General features: G+C 49.4%; 1 protein-coding gene across 2 annotated transcripts in view; it reads left to right on the forward strand.

The window, feature by feature from the left end:
* The window catches only part of LOC110508263 (casein kinase I), a 47,039-nt gene that overhangs the window by 6,830 nt on the left and 24,706 nt on the right, over positions 1 to 15,503 (forward strand). For both annotated transcript variants that reach the window (XM_036966118.2, XM_036966120.2), the window contains exon 3: positions 9,587 to 9,656. In XM_036966118.2, the coding sequence (XP_036822013.2) occupies positions 9,587 to 9,656 (70 nt within the window). The remainder of the gene's footprint in view (positions 1 to 9,586; positions 9,657 to 15,503) is intronic.

Below are 15,503 nucleotides of genomic sequence, written 5' to 3' on the forward strand. Positions count from 1 at the left end.
CAGCTATCTGGATTTGGGTGAAGGAGAAGTGGGGAGGCTTGGGTAAGTTGCTGTGGGGGGTGCAGAGCTGTTGATCGGGGTAGCCAGGTGGAAAGCATGGCCAGCTGTAGAAAAAATGCTTATTGAAATACTCGTTTATCGTAGATTTATCGGTGGTGACAGTGTTTCCTAGCCTCAGTGCAGTGGCAGGTGCTCTTATTCTCCATGGACTTTACAGTATCCCAGAACCTTTTGAAGTTTGCTACAGGATGCACATTTCTGTTTGAGAAAGAGAAAGCCAGCCTTTGCTTTCCTAAATTCCCTGAAAAGAGACATATCACGGGGATATTCGATGCTAATGCAGAACGCCACAGGATGTTTTTGTGCTGGTCAAGAGCTGTCAGGTCTGGAGTGAACCCAAGGGCTATATCTGTTCCTGGTTCTCCATTTTTTGAATGGGGCATGCTTATTTAAGATGGTGAGGAAAGCCCTATTTTTGTTGAATTTTACCCCCTTTTTCTCCCCAATTTCGTGGTATCCAATTGTTAGTAGTTACTATCTTGTCTCATCGCTACAACTCCTGTACGGGCTCGGGAGAGACAAAGGTCGAGAGCCTCCCGGTCGCAGCTGGCTGCGACAGCCTGGGTGCGAACCCAGAGTGCCTGGTGGCCCAGCTAGCGCTGCGATGCAGTGCCCTAGACCACTGACTCTCTGGTGGCACAGCTAGCGCTGCGATGCAGTGCCCTAGACCACTGAGTCTCTGGTGGCACAGCTAGCGCTGCGATGCAGTGCCCTAGATCACTGAGTCTCTGGTGGCACAGCTAGTGCTGCGATGCAGTGTGCTAGACCACTGAGTCTCTTGTCGGGACATTCTGGTGTCTTGTCAGGACATTCTGGTGTCTTGCTGGGACATTTTGGTGTCTTGTCGGGACATTTTGGTGTCTTGTCGGGACATTCTGGTGTCTTGTCGGGACATTCTGGTGTCTTGTCGGGACATTCTGGTGTCTTGTCGGGACATTCTGGTCCTGATAATGTAGGAAAATATGTATATACACACACACACACACACAGTTTTATTACTTAGTGAATAGTGAGGTTGGAACCTTTGCGATTGCACGTCAGAACATATTGTTCCCCTCCATTAAATCTTACCAGTTACATTTTAAAAGTGGTACACAGGTCCTACCTTAGACTGTGATTCAACGTTTTGTTTCACTGGTAATGCTTCCCAGATGAGTAATGCTCTGGTTCATATTCCAGCAGCATGTACTGACTGACTGATGTCATTAGATTAATCATCTAATCTGCCATTATGTCATCTAGCTCTAATAATCCCTGCTTGTTATTATATAACACTTCCTTCAGTATGGCCCCAGAGCGTGTCTGCCCCAGAGCTTCCTTCAGTATGGCCCCGGAGCTTCCTTCAGTATGGCCCCGGAGCGTGTCTGCCCCAGAGCTTCCTTCAGTATGGCCCCAGAGCTTCCTTTAGTATGGCCCCAGAGCTTCCTTTAGTATGGCCCCAGAGCTTCCTTCAGTATGGCCCAGGAGCGTGTCTGCCCCAGAGCTTCCTTCGGTATGGCCCAGGAGCGTGTCTGCCCCAGAGCTTCCTTCAGTATGGCCCCAGAGCTTCCTTCAGTATGGCCCCGGAGCTTCCTTCAGTATGGCCCCAGAGCGTGTCTGCCCCAGAGCTTCCTTCAGTATGGCCCCAGAGCTTCCTTCAGTATGGCCCCGGAGCGTGTCTGCCCCAGAGCTTCCTTCAGTATGGCCCCAGAGCTTCCTTCAGTATGGCCCCGGAGCGTGTCTGCCCCAGAGCTTCCTTCAGTATGGCCCCAGAGCTTCCTTCAGTATGGCCCCAGAGCTTCCTTTAGTATGGCCCCAGAGCTTCCTTCAGTATGGCCCAGGAGCGTGTCTGCCCCAGAGCTTCCTTCAGTATGGCCCCGGAGCTTCCTTCAGTATGGCCCCAGAGCGTGTCTGCCCCAGAGCTTCCTTCAGTATGGCCCCAGAGCTTCCTTCAGTATGGCCCCGGAGCGTGTCTGCCCCAGAGCTTCCTTCAGTATGGCCCCAGAGCTTCCTTCAGTATGGCCCAGGAGCATGTCTGCCCCAGAGCTTCCTTCAGTATGGCCCCAGAGCTTCCTTCAGTATGGCCCCAGAGCTTCCTTCAGTATGGCCCAGAGCTTCCTTCAGTATGGCCCAGAGCTTCCTTCAGTATGGCCCCAGAGCTTCCTTCAGTATGGCCCCAGAGCTTCCTTCAGTATGGCCCCAGAGCTTCCTTCAGTATGGCCCCAGAGCTTCCTTCAGTATGGCCCCAGAGCTTTCTTCAGTATGGCCCCAGAGCTTTCTTCAGTATGGCCCCAGAGCTTCCTTCAGTATGGCCCCAGAGCTTCCTTCAGTATGGCCCAGAGCTTCCTTCAGTATGGCCCCAGAGCTTCCTTCAGTATGGCCCCAGAGCTTCCTTCAGTATGGCCCCAGAGCTTCCTTCAGTATGGCCCCAGAGCTTCCTTCAGTATGGCCCCAGAGCTTCCTTCAGTATGGCCCCAGTGCTTCCTTCAGTATGGCCCCAGAGCTTTCTTCAGTATGGCCCCAGAGCTTTCTTCAGTATGGCCCCAGAGCTTTCTTCAGTATGGCCCCAGAGCTTTCTTCAGTATGGCCCCAGAGCTTTCTTCAGTATGGCCCCAGAGCTTCCTTCAGTATGGCCCCAGAGCTTCCTTCAGTATGGCCCCAGAGCTTCCTTCAGTATGGCCCCAGAGCATGTCTGCCTCAAATATCACCCTGCTCCTTAAATAATGCACCATTATTCTGACTGTGGGCCAGGTCAGACGGGTTCGTCTGTGGCCCCGTGGGCTAGGTCAGACGGGTTCGTCTGTGGCCCCGTGGGCTACGTCAGACGGGTTCGTCTGTGGCCCCGTGGGCTAGGTCAGACGGGTTCGTCTGTGGCCCCGTGGGCCAGGTCAGACGGGTTCGTCTGTGGCCCCGTGGGCCAGGTCAGACGGGTTCGTCTGTGGCCCCGTGGGCCAGGTCAGACGGGTTCGTCTGTGGCCCCGTGGGCCAGGTCAGACGGGTTCGTCTGTGGCCCCGTGGGCCAGGTCAGACGGGGTCGTCTGTGGCCCCGTGGGCCAGGTCAGACGGGGTCGTCTGTGCTAGATCCTCGTAGAGTTGTGTCGTCTTTCATTGTTCATGTCGTCAAGCTGCATGACATTTTCTTTTTAAATTCTACCTCGTAAGTCACTACATGTATCTGGAAACCAACAATGATAAATATTGTTGGTTTAAATGAAGTATTGACAGGGCCTGTCAGCTATTGGTCCAGGGCAGGTGATGACAATCTGACCTACTGCACCTAGCCTATATTGAGAATGAGGTACACCGTGATTGAAATTGATTTTGTTAATAAATTAATAATGAAATAAAGAAATGATTAATCGGAAAACCGATTTTGAGGGACTGTTTTTAGGAATAGTTCTGGCTCATCTCTAGCTCTCTATCTGTTCTCTCTCTCATGAGTGTGATCTGAGGGTTGGATTTACCTCAAACAGATTATAGTTATATAATTCATTATGAAAAAGAACATGCATGCATTACAGCTTCCAGTGCCTTAATACCCATTACTTAACATGGGTTTGTGAATGAGAGAGTGGGGCCAGGGCGGGTCAAGAGGTCGGTGCCAGGGCGGGTCAAGGGGTCGGGGCCAGGACAGGTCGGTGCCAGGGTGGGTCAAGGGGGCGGGGCCAGGGTGGGTCAAGGGGGCGGGGCCAGGGTGGGTCAAGGGGGCGGGGCCAGGGCGGGTCAAGGGGGCGGGGCCAGGGGGGGTCAAGGGGGCGGGGGTTGGGAGGATAGCTGACTTAATACCCTATGAGGTCTGGAGTACAGCTGGTTTTCTGTTCTACCTGATTATAAAAAATGTTCTGTCACACTGCAGATAAGTGCAGTGAAGTGTGTTGTTTCACAGGGTCAGCTATAGTATGGAACCCCTGGAGCAAATTAGGGTTCAGTGTCTTGCTCAAGGGCGCACAGGCAGATCTTTCACCTTGTCTGCTCGGGTATTCGGGTTGATCTGTTGTACGAGACAGGACCTGGGAGAGGCAGGAGGGGGGTTGATCTGTTGTACGAAACAGGACTTGGGAGAGACAGGTTGATCTGTTGTACGAGACAGGAGCTGGCAGAGACAGGAGGGTGGTTGATCTGTTGTATGAGACAGGAGCTGGCAGAGACAGGAGGGGGGTTGATCTGTTGTATGAGACAGGAGCTGGCAGAGACAGGAGGGGGGTTGATCTGTTGTACAAGACAGGAGCTGGCAGAGACAGGAGGGGGGTTGATCTGTTGTACAAGACAGGAGCTGGCAGAGACAGGAGGGGGGTTGATCTGTTGTACGAGACAGGACCTGGGAGAGACAGGTTGATCTGTTGTACAAGACAGGAACTGGCAGAGACAGGAGGGGGGTTGATCTGTTGTATGACACAGGACCTGGGAGAGACAGGTTGATCTGTTGTACAAGACAGGAGCTGGCAGAGACAGGAGGGGGGTTGATCTGTTGTCCCAGGTTTAAATCAGTCCCTGATTAGAGGGGAATCACCCACCTGGTTTCCCAGGTCTAAATCAGTCCCAGATTAGAGGGGAAGAGTGACAACACTGGAACTGACTAAGAGGTCAAGAGTGGAGTTTGAGGGACTTGTAGGATATAAAAGATTCTGTCTAACTTGACATTTGCACTAATTTAGGTTATTTTCATTCTCATTTTCTTTAGGCTTTATTTATTTAGTAACTTGTTCAGGTTTACCGTTGGCAATAGTTTTTATAGTTTTGCTTTAAACAATCAGTGTATATTGTGATTTGTTTTGCTTTAGATGTACTGGGTTGATCATTGCACTTTCACGAGGCGTACTGCATGGTCACGAGGCGTACTGCATGGTCACGAGGCGTACTGCATGGTCACGAGGCGTACTGCATGGTCACGAGGCGTACTGCATGGTCACGAGGCGTACTGCATGGTCACGAGGCGTACTGCATGGTCACGAGGCGTACTGCATGGTCACGAGGCGTACGGAGAAAAGCAGCTCATTAACTTCCAAGCGGTCAAAACCTTTTTGACTTTGAGGTGTGAAGGTGTGAAATCCACAGTTGTGCTATATATATATATATATATATATATATATATATATTCATTGTTTATGTCATAGCTATTTTGTAAACTATAAACATTGATACATTATGAGCTCAAACAATCTGCAAACAAAATGTAAAGTTAAATCTTGATTCATAAGTGTGTGACGGTGATTTCAGAACCAAAGTGGCTCAGGTCGCATACATAGTACACCATAGACATGCATGACGCACACAGACACCGAGAGAGAGGTCAGCTCAGGCAGCTCCAGCTTAGAGATCCAGCCAGATGGCTAGAATTTTCTTTCTGGCAACAAAAAATGGATGATTGCCCCAAAAAAATTTCAAGCCATTACTGAGTAATGTAACAAATCAAACATCAAGCCTCGTAAGCTATTCATTTAGACCCCAGCATTTGGTTAAAACAGGCGTTTGTTTGCTGAAATGTGTCTCGTTGCCCGGCTATTTAAAGGGACATTCTGCTATTTGAGACTCAGTGTTTAATTGACGTTTTACGGTATGCTGAACCATCCTTTGTGACATCGTGATTCACCATCGACGATAGATGATGCCATCGTAAAATCGCCCATCCCCTGATACTACTACATATGCTCCCTGTCTCCTCTCTGCTAGCTGTACGTAGACCTAAAGATGCTCCCTGCCTACTCTGCTAGCTGTACGTAGACCTAAAGATGCTCCCTGTCTCCTCTCTGCTAGCTGTACGTAGACCTAAAGATGCTCCCTGCCTACTCTGCTAGCTGTACGTAGACCTAAAGATGCTCCCTGCCTACTCTGCTAGCTGTACGTAGACCTAAAGATGCTCCCTGTCGACTCTGCTAGCTGTACGTAGACCTAAAGATGCTCCCTGTCAACTCTGCTAGCTGTACGTAGACCTAAAGATGCTCCCTGCCTACTCTGCTAGCTGTACGTAGACCTAAAGATGCTCCCTGTCGACTCTGCTAGCTGTACGTAGACCTAAAGATGCTCCCTGTCAACTCTGCTAGCTGTACGTAGACCTAAAGTTGCTCCCTGCCTACTCTGCTAGCTGTACGTAGACCTAAAGATGCTCCCTGTCGACTCTGCTAGCTGTACGTAGACCTAAAGATGCTCCCTGTCTCCTCTCTGCTAGCTGTACGTAGACCTAAAGATGCTCTCTGCTAGCTGTACGTAGACCTAAAGATGCTCTCTGCCTACTCTCTTACTCTCTGCTAGCTGTACGTAGACCTAAAGATGCTCCCTGCCGACTCTCTGCTAGCTGTACGTAGACCTAGATGCTCCCTGTCTCCTCTCTGCTAGCTGTACGTAGACCTAAAGATGCTCTCTGCTAGCTGTACGTAGACCTAAAGATGCTCTCTGCCTACTCTCTGCTAGCTGTACATAGACCTAAAGATGCTCTCTGCCTACTCTCTGCTAGCTGTACGTAGACCTAAAGGTGCTCTCTGTCGACTCTCTGCTAGCTGTACGTAGACCTAAAGATGCTCTCTGCCTACTCTCTGCTAGCTGTATGTAGACCTAAAGGTGCTCCCTGTCTCCTCTCTGCTAGCTGTACGTAGACCTAAAGATGCTCTCTGCTAGCTGTACGTAGACCTAAAGATGCTCTCTGCTAGCTGTACGTAGACCTAAAGATGCTCCCTGCCTACTCTGCTAGCTGTACGTAGACCTAAAGATGCTCCCTGTCAACTCTGCTAGCTGTACGTAGACCTAAAGATGCTCCCTGTCAACTCTGCTAGCTGTACGTAGACCTAAAGATGCTCCCCGCCTACTCTGCTAGCTGTACGTAGACCTAAATATGCTCCCTGTCGACTCTGCTAGCTGTACGTAGACCTAAAGATGCTCCCTGTCAACTCTGCTAGCTGTACGTAGACCTAAAGATGCTCCCTGCCTACTCTGCTAGCTGTACGTAGACCTAAAGATGCTCCCTGTCGACTCTGCTAGCTGTACGTAGACCTAAAGATGCTCCCTGTCTCCTCTCTGCTAGCTGTACGTAGACCTAAAGATGCTCTCTGCCTACTCTCTGCTAGCTGTACGTAGACCTAAAGATGCTCCCTGCCGACTCTCTGCTAGCTGTACGTAGACCTAGATGCTCCCTGTCTCCTCTCTGCTAGCTGTACGTAGACCTAAAGATGCTCTCTGCTAGCTGTACGTAGACCTAAAGATGCTCTCTGCCTACTCTCTGCTAGCTGTACGTAGACCTAAAGATGCTCTCTGCCTACTCTCTGCTAGCTGTACGTAGACCTAAAGGTGCTCTCTGTCGACTCTCTGCTAGCTGTACGTAGACCTAAAGATGCTCTCTGCCTACTCTCTGCTAGCTGTACGTAGACCTAAAGGTGCTCCCTGTCAACTCTGCTAGCTGTACGTAGACCTAAAGATGCTCCCTGTCGACTCTCTGCTAGCTGTACGTAGACCTAAAGATGCTCTCTGCCTACTCTCTGCTAGCTGTACGTAGACCTAAAGATGCTCCCTGTCGACTCTCTGCTAGCTGTACGTAGACCTAAAGATGCTCCCTGTCGACTCTCTGCTAGCTGTACGTAGACCTAAAGATGCTCTCTGCAAGCTGTACGTAGACCTAAAGATGCTCCCTGTCAACTCTGCTAGCTGTACGTAGACCTAAAGATGCTCCCCGCCTACTCTGCTAGCTGTACGTAGACCTAAATATGCTCCCTGTCGACTCTGCTAGCTGTACGTAGACCTAAAGATGCTCCCTGTCAACTCTGCTAGCTGTACGTAGACCTAAAGATGCTCCCTGCCTACTCTGCTAGCTGTACGTAGACCTAAAGATGCTCCCTGTCGACTCTGCTAGCTGTACGTAGACCTAAAGATGCTCCCTGTCTCCTCTCTGCTAGCTGTACGTAGACCTAAAGATGCTCTCTGCCTACTCTCTGCTAGCTGTACGTAGACCTAAAGATGCTCCCTGCCGACTCTCTGCTAGCTGTACGTAGACCTAGATGCTCCCTGTCTCCTCTCTGCTAGCTGTACGTAGACCTAAAGATGCTCTCTGCTAGCTGTACGTAGACCTAAAGATGCTCTCTGCCTACTCTCTGCTAGCTGTACGTAGACCTAAAGATGCTCTCTGCCTACTCTCTGCTAGCTGTACGTAGACCTAAAGGTGCTCTCTGTCGACTCTCTGCTAGCTGTACGTAGACCTAAAGATGCTCTCTGCCTACTCTCTGCTAGCTGTACGTAGACCTAAAGGTGCTCCCTGTCAACTCTGCTAGCTGTACGTAGACCTAAAGATGCTCCCTGTCGACTCTCTGCTAGCTGTACGTAGACCTAAAGATGCTCTCTGCCTACTCTCTGCTAGCTGTACGTAGACCTAAAGATGCTCCCTGTCGACTCTCTGCTAGCTGTACGTAGACCTAAAGATGCTCCCTGTCGACTCTCTGCTAGCTGTACGTAGACCTAAAGATGCTCTCTGCAAGCTGTACGTAGACCTAAAGATGCTCCCTGTCAACTCTGCTAGCTGTACGTAGACCTAAAGATGCTCCCTGTCAACTCTGCTAGCTGTACGTAGACCTAAAGATGCTCCCTGTCAACTCTGCTAGCTGTACGTAGACCTAAAGGTGCTCTCTGCTTACTCTCTGCTAGCTGTACGTAGACCTAAAGATGCTCTCTGCTTACTCTCTGCTAGCTGTACGTAGACCTAAAGATGTTCTCTGCTTACTCTCTGCTAGCTGTACATAGACTTAAAGATGCTCTCTGCCTACTCTCTGCTAGCTGTACGTAGACCTAAAGATGCTCCCTGTCGACTCTCTGCTAGCTGTACGTAGACCTAAAGATGTTCTCTGCTTACTCTCTGCTAGCTGTACGTAAACCTAAAGGTGCTCTCTGCTTACTCTCTGCTAGCTGTACGTAGACCTAAAGATGCTCTCTGCTTACTCTCTGCTAGCTGTACGTAGACCTAAAGATGCTCTCTGCCTACTCTCTGCTAGCTGTACGTAGACCTAAAGATGTTCTCTGCCTACTCTCTGCTAGCTGTACGTAGACCTAAAGATGCTCCCTGTCAACTCTGCTAGCTGTACGTAGACCTAAAGATGCTCCCTATCGACTCTCTGCTAGCTGTATGTAGACCTAAAGATGCTCCCTGTCGACTCTCTGCTAGCTGTACGTAGACCTAAAGATGTTCTCTGCTTACTCTCTGCTAGCTGTACGTAGACCTAAAGGTGCTCTCTGCTTACTCTCTGCTAGCTGTACGTAGACCTAAAGGTGCTCTCTGCTTACTCTCTGCTAGCTGTACGTAGACCTAAAGATGCTCTCTGCTTACTCTCTGCTAGCTGTACGTAGACCTAAAGATGCTCCCTGTTGACTCTCTGCTAGCTGTACGTAGACCTAAAGATGCTCCCTGTCTCCTCTCTGCTAGCTGTACGTAGACCTAAAGATGCTCCCTGCCTACTCTCTGCTAGCTGTACGTAGACCTAAAGATGCTCCCTGCCTACTCTCTGCTAGCTGTTCACAACATCCTGTGTGGTTAAACTTATCCCCTAAACCCTCATGTTGTTTTTCTCATTTCCAGGAGCCCATCAAGTCCCGGGCCCCACAGCTCCACCTGGAGTACAGGTTCTATAAACAGCTGGGGAGTTCAGGTCAGTGAATTATGACAATAGAAGGTTGTAAGAATATGGTATTGAATCCTAGGATGCATCTAAAATGACACACTATTCCCTATATAGTGGTACTACTATAGACCAGGGCCCTATTCCCTATATAGTGCACTACTATAGACCAGAGCCCTATTCCTTATGTAGTGTACTACTATAGACCAGAGCCCTATTCCTTATGTAGTGCACTACTATAGACCATAGCCCTATTCCTTATGTAGTGCACTACTATAGACCAGAGCCCTATTCCTTATGTAGTGCACTACTATAGACCATAGCCCTATTCCTTATGTAGTGCACTACTATAGACCAGAGCCCTATTCCTTATGTAGTGCACTACTATAGACCAGAGCGTTATTCCTTATGTAGTGCACTACTTTAGACCAGAGCCCTATTCCTTACAGTGCCTTGCGAAAGTATTCGGCCCCCTTGAACTTTGCGACCTTTTGCCACATTTCAGGCTTCAAACATAAAGATATAAAACTGTATTTTTTTGTGAAGAATCAACAACAAGTGGGACACAATCATGAAGTGGAACGACATTTATTGGATATTTCAAACTTTTTTAACAAATCAAAAACTGAAAAATTGGGTGTACAAAATTATTCAGCCCCTTTACTTTCAGTGAGGATCTCTGAATGATCCAATGTTGACCTAAATGACTAATGATGATAAATACAATCCACCTGTGTGTAATCAAGTCTCCGTATAAATGCACCTGCACTGTGATAGTCGGTTGAAAAGCAAGCACTTAGTTTTACTAGCATATAAAAGCAGGAAGGAGTGTTGTATGGCATTGAAGCTCGTCCGGGGGTTAGTTAACACAGTGTTCAAAGAAGGGCCAGATGTATACAGAATGGTGTCGTCTGTGTAGAGGTGGATCAGAGAATCACCAGCAGTGACATCATATTGCCTGTATTTCTATCATCATAATGAACCAGGCTGGCTGGATCAGCCCAGGAACACCAGCCCTTTAGTCCTGTACTGTAAAAGGAATAGGTGGTCTGACTGTCAGAGCTGCAGTCTAAAGGTGGTCTGACTGTCAGAGCTGCAGTCTAAAGGTGGTCTGACTGTTAGAGCTGCAGTCTATGGGTGGTCGTTAGAGCTGCAGTCTATGGGTGGTCTGACTGTTAGAGCTGCAGTCTAAAGGTGGTCTGACTGACTGTTAGAGCTGCAGTCTAAAGGTGGTCTGACTGTTAGAGCTGCAGTCTATGGGTGGTCTGACTGTTAGAGCTGCAGTCTAAAGGTGGTCTGACTGACTGTTAGAGCTGCAGTCTAAAGGTGGTCTGACTGACTGTTAGAGCTGCAGTCTAAAGGTGGTCTGACTGTCTGTTAGAGCTGCAGTCTAAAGGTGGTATGACTGTCAGAGCTGCAGTCTAAAGGTGGTCTGACTGTCAGAGCTGCAGTCTAAAGGTGGTCTGACTGTCAGAGCTGCAGTCTAAAGGTGGTCTGACTGACTGTCAGAGCTGCAGTCTAAAGGTGGTCTGACTGTCAGAGCTGCAGTCTAAAGGTGGTCTGACTGTCAGAGCTGCAGTCTAAAGGTGGTCTGACTGTCAGAGCTGCAGTCTAAAGGTGGTCTGACTGTCAGAGCTGCAGTCTAAAGGTGGTCTGACTGTCAGAGCTGCAGTCTAAAGGTGGTCTGACTGTCAGAGCTGCAGTCTAAAGGTGGTCTGACTGTCAGAGCTGCAGTCTAAAGGTGGTCTGACTGTCAGAGCTGCAGTCTAAAGGTGGTCTGACTGTCAGAGCTGCAGTCTAAAGGTGGTCTGACTGTCAGAGCTGCAGTCTAAAGGTGGTCTGACTGTCAGAGCTGCAGTCTAAAGGTGGTCTGACTGTCAGAGCTGCAGTCTAAAGGTGGTCTGACTGTTAGAGCTGCAGTCTAAAGGTGGTCTGACTGACTGTTAGAGCTGCAGTCTAAAGGTGGTCTGACTGACTGTCAGAGCTGCAGTCTAAAGGTGGTCTGACTGTCAGAGCTGCAGTCTAAAGGTGGTCTGACTGACTGTTAGAGCTGCAGTCTAAAGGTGGTCTGACTGACTGTCAGAGCTGCAGTCTAAAGGTGGTCTGACTGTCAGAGCTGCAGTCTAAAGGTGGTCTGACTGTCAGAGCTGCAGTCTAAAGGTGGTCTGACTGTCAGAGCTGCAGTCTAAAGGTGGTCTGACTGTCAGAGCTGCAGTCTAAAGGTGGTCTGACTGTCAGAGCTGCAGTCTAAAGGTGGTCTGACTGTCAGAGCTGCAGTCTAAAGGTGGTCTGACTGTTAGAGCTGCAGTCTATGGGTGGTCGTTAGAGCTGCAGTCTATGGGTGGTCTGACTGTTAGAGCTGCAGTCTAAAGGTGGTCTGACTGACTGTTAGAGCTGCAGTCTAAAGGTGGTCTGACTGTTAGAGCTGCAGTCTATGGGTGGTCTGACTGTTAGAGCTGCAGTCTAAAGGTGGTCTGACTGACTGTTAGAGCTGCAGTCTAAAGGTGGTCTGACTGTCTGTTAGAGCTGCAGTCTAAAGGTGGTCTGACTGACTGTTAGAGCTGCAGTCTAAAGGTGGTCTGACTGACTGTTAGAGCTGCAGTCTAAAGGTGGTCTGACTGTTAGAGCTGCAGTCTAAAGGTGGTCTGACTGTTAGAGCTGCAGTCTAAAGGTGGTCTGACTGACTGTTAGAGCTGCAGTCTAAAGGTGGTCTGACTGTCTGTTAGAGCTGCAGTCTAAAGGTGGTCTGACTGACTGTTAGAGCTGCTGTCTAAAGGTGGACTGACTGTCAGAGCTGCAGTCTAAAGGTGGTCTGACTGTCAGAGCTGCAGTCTAAAGGTGGTATGACTGTTAGAGCTGCAGTCTAAAGGTGGTCTGACTGTCAGAGCTGCAGTCTAAAGGTGGTCTGACTGTCAGAGCTGCAGTCTAAAGGTGGTCTGACTGTCAGAGCTGCAGTCTAAAGGTGGTCTGACTGTCAGAGCTGCAGTCTAAAGGTGGTCTGACTGTCAGAGCTGCAGTCTAAAGGTGGTCTGACTGTCAGAGCTGCAGTCTAAAGGTGGTCTGACTGTCAGAGTTGCAGTCTAAAGGTGGTCTGACTGTCAGAGCTGCAGTCTAAAGGTGGTCTGACTGTCAGAGCTGCAGTCTAAAGGTGGTCTGACTGTCAGAGCTGCAGTCTAAAGGTGGTCTGACTGTCAGAGCTGCAGTCTAAAGGTGGTCTGACTGTCAGAGCTGCAGTCTAAAGGTGGTCTGACTGTCAGAGCTGCAGTCTAAAGGTGGTCTGACTGTTAGAGCTGCAGTCTAAAGGTGGTCTGACTGACTGTTAGAGCTGCAGTCTAAAGGTGGTCTGACTGACTGTCAGAGCTGCAGTCTAAAGGTGGTCTGACTGTCAGAGCTGCAGTCTAAAGGTGGTATGACTGTTAGAGCTGCAGTCTAAAGGTGGTCTGACTGACTGTTAGAGCTGCAGTCTAAAGGTGGTCTGACTGACTGTCAGAGCTGCAGTCTAAAGGTGGTCTGACTGTCAGAGCTGCAGTCTAAAGGTGGTCTGACTGTCAGAGCTGCAGTCTAAAGGTGGTCTGACTGTCAGAGCTGCAGTCTAAAGGTGGTCTGACTGTCAGAGCTGCAGTCTAAAGGTGGTCTGACTGTCAGAGCTGCAGTCTAAAGGTGGTCTGACTGTCAGAGCTGCAGTCTAAAGGTGGTCTGACTGTCAGAGCTGCAGTCTAAAGGTGGTCTGACTGTCAGAGCTGCAGTCTAAAGGTGGTCTGACTGTCAGAGCTGCAGTCTAAAGGTGGTCTGACTGTCAGAGCTGCAGTCTAAAGGTGGTCTGACTGTCAGAGCTGCAGTCTAAAGGTGGTCTGACTGTCAGAGCTGCAGTCTAAAGGTGGTCTGACTGTCAGAGCTGCAGTCTAAAGGTGGTCTGACTGTTAGAGCTGCAGTCTAAAGGTGGTCTGACTGACTGTTAGAGCTGCAGTCTAAAGGTGGTCTGACTGACTGTCAGAGCTGCAGTCTAAAGGTGGTCTGACTGTCAGAGCTGCAGTCTAAAGGTGGTATGACTGTTAGAGCTGCAGTCTAAAGGTGGTCTGACTGACTGTTAGAGCTGCAGTCTAAAGGTGGTCTGACTGACTGTCAGAGCTGCAGTCTAAAGGTGGTCTGACTGTCAGAGCTGCAGTCTAAAGGTGGTCTGACTGTCAGAGCTGCAGTCTAAAGGTGGTCTGACTGTCAGAGCTGCAGTCTAAAGGTGGTCTGACTGTCAGAGCTGCAGTCTAAAGGTGGTCTGACTGTCAGAGCTGCAGTCTAAAGGTGGTCTGACTGTCAGAGCTGCAGTCTAAAGGTGGTCTGACTGTCAGAGCTGCAGTCTAAAGGTGGTCTGACTGTCAGAGCTGCAGTCTAAAGGTGGTCTGACTGTCAGAGCTGCAGTCTAAAGGTGGTCTGACTGTTAGAGCTGCAGTCTAAAGGTGGTCTGACTGTTAGAGCTGCAGTCTAAAGGTGGTCTGACTGACTGTTAGAGCTGCAGTCTAAAGGTGGTCTGACTGACTGTCAGAGCTGCAGTCTAAAGGTGGTCTGACTGTCAGAGCTGCAGTCTAAAGGTGGTATGACTGTTAGAGCTGCAGTCTAAAGGTGGTCTGACTGACTGTTAGAGCTGCAGTCTAAAGGTGGTCTGACTGACTGTCAGAGCTGCAGTCTAAAGGTGGTCTGACTGTCAGAGCTGCAGTCTAAAGGTGGTCTGACTGTCAGAGCTGCAGTCTAAAGGTGGTCTGACTGTCAGAGCTGCAGTCTAAAGGTGGTCTGACTGTCAGAGCTGCAGTCTAAAGGTGGTCTGACTGTCAGAGCTGCAGTCTAAAGGTGGTCTGACTGTCAGAGCTGCAGTCTAAAGGTGGTCTGACTGTCAGAGCTGCAGTCTAAAGGTGGTCTGACTGTCAGAGCTGCAGTCTAAAGGTGGTCTGACTGTCAGAGCTGCAGTCTAAAGGTGGTCTGACTGTTAGAGCTGCAGTCTAAAGGTGGTCTGACTGTTAGAGCTGCAGTCTAAAGGTGGTCTGACTGACTGTTAGAGCTGCAGTCTAAAGGTGGTCTGACTGACTGTCAGAGCTGCAGTCTAAAGGTGGTCTGACTGTCAGAGCTGCAGTCTAAAGGTGGTATGACTGTTAGAGCTGCAGTCTAAAGGTGGTCTGACTGACTGTTAGAGCTGCAGTCTAAAGGTGGTCTGACTGACTGTCAGAGCTGCAGTCTAAAGGTGGTCTGACTGTCAGAGCTGCAGTCTAAAGGTGGTCTGACTGTCAGAGCTGCAGTCTAAAGGTGGTCTGACTGTCAGAGCTGCAGTCTAAAGGTGGTCTGACTGTCAGAGCTGCAGTCTAAAGGTGGTCTGACTGTCAGAGCTGCAGTCTAAAGGTGGTCTGACTGTCAGAGCTGCAGTCTAAAGGTGGTCTGACTGTCAGAGCTGCAGTCTAAAGGTGGTCTGACTGTCAGAGCTGCAGTCTAAAGGTGGTCTGACTGTCAGAGCTGCAGTCTAAAGGTGGTCTGACTGTCAGAGCTGCAGTCTAAAGGTGGTCTGACTGTCAGAGCTGCAGTCTAAAGGTGGTCTGACTGTCAGAGCTGCAGTCTAAAGGTGGTCTGACTGTCAGAACTGCAGACTGAAGGTGATTTTTCTGATGTTATTTTCGTTTCACTGCTACAGTTGTAGATCCTCATTCTTTCCACTGAAACTGTTGGTCCAGTTCTTACCCATTCTGGTGACTAAACAGTGTTTGTAAATGTGTATTTATGTGTGTGTCCCTTTGTCTTGTTACTGATGTTGTCCCAGATCAAGGTCTTTTCACCTGGTGTAAGAATGGACTCCTAGCACTCTTAACTCAGCAAAAAAACGAAACGTCTTCTCACTGTCAA

Source organism: Oncorhynchus mykiss, chromosome 28, assembly GCF_057628025.1.
Source record: "Oncorhynchus mykiss isolate SJ-2025 chromosome 28, ASM5762802v1, whole genome shotgun sequence".
Classification (NCBI taxonomy): domain Eukaryota; kingdom Metazoa; phylum Chordata; class Actinopteri; order Salmoniformes; family Salmonidae; genus Oncorhynchus; species Oncorhynchus mykiss.